This window comes from Herpailurus yagouaroundi, unplaced genomic scaffold, assembly GCF_014898765.1.
Source record: "Herpailurus yagouaroundi ecotype Mexico unplaced genomic scaffold, PumYag 67793, whole genome shotgun sequence".
NCBI lineage: Eukaryota > Metazoa > Chordata > Mammalia > Carnivora > Felidae > Herpailurus > Herpailurus yagouaroundi.
Genome location: NW_024420586.1, coordinates 12864121 through 12870541, shown reverse-complemented (window position 1 = coordinate 12870541; position 6421 = coordinate 12864121). Strand labels below are relative to the sequence as shown.

General features: G+C 48.0%; 1 protein-coding gene and 1 long non-coding RNA gene across 2 annotated transcripts in view; one reads left to right on the top strand and one right to left on the bottom strand.

Moving 5' to 3' along the window:
- The window catches only part of LOC121026138 (uncharacterized), a 16427-nt gene extending 11255 nt beyond the window's left edge, over positions 1-5172 (bottom strand). Inside the window, exon 1 of the long non-coding RNA XR_005788275.1 lies at positions 4983-5172. This is a non-coding gene — a long non-coding RNA (uncharacterized LOC121026138). The remainder of the gene's footprint in view (positions 1-4982) is intronic.
- Positions 4153-6421, top strand: part of TMEM47 (transmembrane protein 47) — a 30478-nt gene continuing 28209 nt past the window's right edge. The window contains exon 1 of the mRNA XM_040468980.1: positions 4153-4493. Coding sequence (XP_040324914.1) covers positions 4268-4493 — 226 coding nt within the window. The 5' untranslated portion in view covers positions 4153-4267. The remainder of the gene's footprint in view (positions 4494-6421) is intronic.

Genomic DNA, 6421 nt, shown 5'->3' with positions numbered 1-6421 from the left:
TATTTTGAGAGAGAGAGAGAGAGAGAGAGAGAGAGAATCCCAAGCAAGTTCTGCACTGTCAGGGCAGAGCCCTACTAGGCTCAAACCCACAAACCGTGAGGTCATGACCTGAACTGAAGTCTGGATGTTTAACTGAGCCACCCAGGCACCCCTTTTCCCCTGCTTTCTATCTCTTCCTGTGCTTTAGAGCAGACAGGTCTAACCGGTATGCATCTGGATGCCATCCCAGGGCTGAAAGAACATTAGTAGCTGTACATCAATAGCGGTACATTTCACATGCTAAGCAAATGCAGAGATGGTACCTTTGCTGACAGACTGTGAGCAGACATGACATTTACTCATGTTCAAAGTCTAATATATGTTCAAAGTTCAGAATGTGCTCTTCTTCTCCATCTCTTCCATACTCTCTACTCTACTCCCACCATGACTCTTTTCTACTTTTCTGATGAACTTCCCAATCTCTTCCATCAGACTTTACCCTTCACATTGCTGCCCCATTTTTCTGGCCTGATTCAAGCATGGGGCTTATATTTTCTTTTACTTCGGGGTATAGAGAATGACTCCTCCCTGTGTTTCTTTGGCTATACAACTCACACAGAGTCACATATCAGAGTTCTGTGGCACCAATTTTCATGGAGCTCCTATACCATGGGATGGAGTTAGAGCCTCTAGCCTTTGCCCTGCCTGAGATCTAGGGAGAGGGGGACCACAGTGACATGGTGTCCTAAAAGAGGAGGTCTCTGGCCTTTATGTGGCACTATCTAGTACAAGGCCAACAAAGGCATTGCTTCTAAGAGATTCCAAGTCCATTCTTTTAAGCTAGGAACTCTTTCTTCACAGTTCAAGGTTGACCCACATCATTTCTCAGATAGAAGTCTATTTCAATCTTCATTTCTACCTCCCTCTCTGCCCCCCATACACACTTCCCAGCCCACTTCCAGTTAATTAACTATTTTTTATAAGTTTAAAATTTTTTAAAGTTTATTTATTTTGAAGGAGAGAGAGAGAGACAGAAAGAGAGAGAGAGAGAGAATATGCAGGAGAGGAGCAGAAAGAGAGGAAAGAGAACTCCAAGCAGGCTGTGTGCTGTCAATTGTCAGCATGGAGCCCCATGTGGGTCACAAACCCATGAACCGTGAGATCATGACCTGAGCCAATATCAAGATTCAGACCTTAACCAACTGAGCCACCCAGGCACCCCTACCTATTTTTTTTTTTTTTTTGGTAGTTTTCATTCAGTGTTTACTAATTGTTGGAATCCTCCACACTAGTTTTTCCATCTTTGGGGTAAATGTAAGTCCACCATCCTTTATATAAAACTTTTGGGGCTAGCTGTGTTGAGGAATTCAGACTTTTTCAGATCTTTAAAGGATGGTATGATATATTGTAAATTTACACAATACCCAACAGGGTCTATGGCTGCATATTTATTCATGCTAGATGTGGATAAACCAAAACCATGAATAGCCTCACATTAGTCTGGAACTGTTTTTTTACACCAAATGAGTATGCTACAAACTTACGAGAACAACAAGAAAATACTTTGTCTTGAGAGCTTTTCATATTTTATTTTATTTATTTTTTTAATGTTTATTTATTCCTCAGAGAGAGAGAGTCAGAGTGTGAGCAGGGGAGGGACAGAGAGAGAGGGAGACACAATCTGAAGCAGGCTCCAGGCTCTGAGCTGTCAGCACAGAGCCCAACGTGGGGCTGGAACTCACAAACTGCAAGATCATGCCAGTTAACTGACTGAGCCAGCCAGGTGCCTCTGAAAGCTTTTCATATTTCAAAAGTAAGAATTTAGGATGGTAGATCTGTATTATGTTGTGCAAATTGTAAAAATGATTAACAGAGGAATGGAGTATTTTAGGAGAATTTGGGTTTTTGTGGTTAAAAATGTCTTATTTTTCTAATTTTGGAGTACAGAGACAATTTTGTAGGTAGTACAAAGAAAGAGATTCATTCAGTAAGCAATTGAGCACAAGCCAGAAAAATGAAGCAACAGGAGTGTGTGTTGGGGGTGGGCAGAGGTGGAGCAGCTAGGGTAGAGGTGGAGAAGGAAGGGAGCTCTAATTAGAGGAAACAAAGATAAAGAAAAATATTGGTTGGCTGGAAACAAAACTTATTAAAGGGCAGGTGATAGAACTTGGAGAAAAAAGATTTCTTTATAACTCTGAGGCATGGTCAAGAGATTTTCTTAAGTATTATTTTCAAATGTACATTATAAACCTATGAACATAAATCCAGCTAAAAGAAAAATATCACAATACTGGTCATCCCTACTAATTATTCTGGTTTTTAATTTTTCAGTGTTCCATCAATTTTCATAGAAAAGCATGTAGGCTTCTTTCTGCTTGGGAGGTTGGGAGACAGGAGCTTATTGGGTGTTAGAGGTTAGGAACCTCAGAGGGGTCTAGGCATTCTTTTGTAAGAGCACTATATATCATAAATGAGAGGTAAGGGAAAGTTGCCAGTTTTCTAATTTCCTGATGTAAAAAAAACATGGGTTTTTATTTTACATTGCGTTGATTCTTATTCTCAAATCATTTGACGCTAACTCGATTGTTTCTTACATTCAAAATGTTGCTTTGGTCAAAATGTAGTCAGCCCTATGGAAAGATGTGGTTACAACACAGATGTGGAAAGAAATTGTTAGCAACAGATAAGTATGAAATCCCTCAGTGCCAAGGACAGTGTTTCAGTAAAAGAGAGAAGACATTTCTTTCATTCTTTAGTTTAGATGTAAACCACTGTTTTGGGTTTCTACCAAATTTTCCAGATGGTGAAAGATCTGGGAACATCCCCATCCCCAATGGTCTATTCAATAAATTGGTTCTTTTATAGTAAAAATGGAAAGTAGTCAAAGAGATACAATAAACACACACAAGCACAAGCACAAGCTGAACTAGTCAATTACAGAACTGGAAAGTCAATTTGTAGGGGTGTTTATTCCTCACATATAGAAAAACAAACAAACGAGTGAGTGAATCTCATTAAGAACAGGGGCTAGGTCTTATTGGCTTGAATCGTCAGTTCGAACAGTACGTGTTCAATAAATATATGTAGATTGATTGCCTAAGGATATGCCACTTTTCCTATGTCAGGCCCTGGGGTGGGTATTGCGGAGCACAGGAACAGGTTAATGACCTGGGAGGGATTCAGATCCAACTTGGCACAGTGCAAAGCCGAATGAAAAAAGGTTTTAGTCAACACGCAATCAAAGAACAGAGCACCAGAAAAGCAAGTAAGGTTTACTTCACAATTTGCAGCTCTCATCCCCGTTTTAGCGCCTGCGCTCCCAGAGCAATTGCCCTTCATAGGGGGCGCAAAAGGACGTGAGCCCAGAGAATAGAAGCGGCAGCAGGACTGGGGGAAAGTTAGGAAATAGGAAAAACTGAGGGGTTCCTGGGTCCGAGACTGAGTTCGTCCTGGGCTTGAAAAGAGAACTAAAATGTCTTTTGTCACTTTTCTCCTCCTTCCTCCAAATCCCCCGGGAGGAGAAATTGGCTGGGGGGAGGACGAAGTTCACATCAGAGAGACACAGAGTACCGTTCTTTGTTGTAACAGCCACAGCCCAAGAAACGTATGGATTCACAGCTGACGCCTTCCAGAAAAGGACCCACCCAGGCTCCCTGAGAAAAGGAAACCCACGTGACCGCAGGGGGGGTGGGGGGAAGTGAGGCGACCCCGGAGCCAGAACGGCCCGGGGCGGGGTCGAAGACCATGCTGCTACAAGGAATCGTCCCGCGTAGCCGGTCGTAGGTGAAGGGCTCGCACCAGGCTCGGCGAGTGCCGGACACCTTGGAGGAGACAACTCGTTCCGCGCGCGCCACGCAAGGGGGTTCTTAGAAGTGGGACCGGCTTCGTGCACTGGCAAGGGCCGGGGCGCTCGCGAGCCTCTGGCGCCTGGAGCCCGGAGCCGGGAGCCGGAGCTTGACACCGCCCGGGTGCGGACTCACCGCCCCTCCTCGCTCGTCACCGCCTCCCGCAGCCTGGGGCGGGGCCGGGGCGGAGCGAGCCGAACCGCGCCGGGGCGGAGCGGGCGCCGGCAGAGCGCGGCGCGGGGCTGGCGGCGAAGGTCCGCGGCGGAATCGCCGTAGCTGCCGCTGCCGAAGACCCCCCCACCCGGGCCGGCAGCCCCGCAGACCCACCTTCCCGGTGCGCGGCGGCTCCGCTGCTTCCCTCCAGAGGAGGTCGGGCTCCCCGCTCTCCGGACCCGCCTGGCGACCTCGCCTCCGGCGGGGCGGGCGGCCGCGGCGCCCGGGGCATGGCTTCGGCGGGCAGCGGCATGGAGGAGGTTCGCGTGTCGGTGCTGACCCCGCTGAAGCTGGTCGGGCTGGTGTGCATCTTCCTGGCTCTGTGTCTGGACCTGGGGGCCGTGCTGAGCCCGGCCTGGGTCACGGCCGACCACCAGTACTACCTGTCCCTGTGGGAGTCCTGCCGGAAACCCGCCAGCTTGGACATCTGGCACTGCGAGTCCACGCTCAGCAGCGGTGAGGGCCCGGCGCGCCGCGACCCCTGCCTCCCGCCCCGCACCTCCCCGCGCCCCAGTGCCCGGACGGCCACCGCCTCTCCGCCCCTCCCCAACCTTCTGAGTCCCCTACCCTTGTCCGCCCCGCTCCAGCCTGCCCCTTCGGGGACCCTGGGGCTGCAGCCGCCTCTCTGATGGCCACCCCTCGCCTCTCCTCCGTCCGGGCCGCCAGACCCAATGCGACGTCCCACGCCCTCTCCGTCCTCCCGTGGCCATTCCTTGGGCTCTGGAGTAACACGTATGCTATTTGGGGTCATTGTTATCATTTAAGGCGAGAACCGTGTGGCTGTGTTAAAAACGCAACGCCTTCAACACTCTCTTTAAAAAAAAAAAGGAAAAAAAAAAGACCAGCATAAACGCCCCAACTCCGCCGAGACGCTGTGGGTTCTCTGCTCGCTCTTCCCCACTCTATTCTCCCTCCACTCTCAAGGAGGAATTGGCCCGAGTTTACCTCTTCGTGCCCACGTTTCTGCCAGCTCTACTCCACTTTGTCTGGGTTTTCCCCAAGGAGTTGCGGTTTGGGTTTTATTTCCTTAAATTTTTGAGGGATGTGGAAAGTTGGAAGACAGGCGTAATTTCCTTTCCTTTTTTGGTGACACGTTGTTGGTTGTGAGTTGCCCTTCTTTCTCTTCCTCTCCGAATACCTCCTCTCTCCTCCAGACCTTTCTTTCTCTTCCCCATGAGCTACTTACTCACAGATGCCTGGAAAGTTGTGGCGTATTGAGCTAGTACTGGAAACTGCAAATGGATGAGGTGCAGGGTGGAAAAAAGGATAGTCACTGGGGTGACCCAGCCTCAGGGGGAATTTACTCTCCTTGACCCCCACTTGCCTTCCCCTGAGTCCCGGTTATGCCGTTAGCAGAAATCTTCCAACTTCGGATTTCTTGCAGCAAACCCCTTTTCCTTGCTAATCTTGATTCTTCAGCTGCTGGGGTCAGTGCTGAGAAAGAGTAATAAAGGCAGAGGAGCTGCCCGTGATTTTACCCACTTACCCACAGGCACCCCCCAAGAAACCGATTAAATTCCTTCGTGACAGTTTGTCTTCTCTGGGACTATTTATGAAGCTTTCCTGGAAACGTTTCAAGTTCCAAGAAAGTTGAAATAGCACACAAATGCCACACAAATCCGTTTTACTTTTGTCTTTGGTTTCTTGTTTTAAGAAAGATTAGTTCACTTGGTTAAGTTTCTTCCATAAATTTAATTTTCTGTTTACAAAAGGCTTTTTCTTTGATTTTACTTCAAAATTTCCATTGACGGGTTTCGTCTTTGTTGTTTAATTCACTGTGGAGGGGACTGGTTGGCAGCAGGAGGTCAACATTTAGGTCTTTTAATTCTTTCAGGGTTGGTTGTTTACAACTAAAGATAAAATAAATTGGTAAAATGCCTTTCTCCAGTAACCAGGGGATCCAAATAAACTTTGGAGAGAATATCTTTTCTTTGCCCTCTCCAATAGAAATGGAAATTTATGTAGGAATGCCAGCTTCAGCTTGTCTCCTTAGCAACGTGAATCTTTTGCCCCTTTCTCCTGTCTCCTGAAATAATAGCCCCCTGATTGCATAAAGACTTTTCAGATAGGTTAGAGAAACCAGCTTCTACTCCTATTTTCTTTTCAGACCTGTATGCTTTTCTCTTGGCCAGGAATGTAGGGAATGGGGAGAAGCCAGCTCTAGTTTGTTGAACGGTATGCAGTGTTTGCTAATCTTCGCTTAATTGCCTCCATACCCCTTATCTCAGCTTTTTCTCCTCTCTGGGCAAGGAAATAGGGAGACCCAAGCTTAATGCCAATGTAGTGATAAGAGGTCTGTCTACAAGGTAGAAATTGGAGGCAGGTACCGTTGCTGTCGGGCGGGGCGCGGCCGGGGGGGGGGGGGGGGGGGGGGGGGGGGGGGG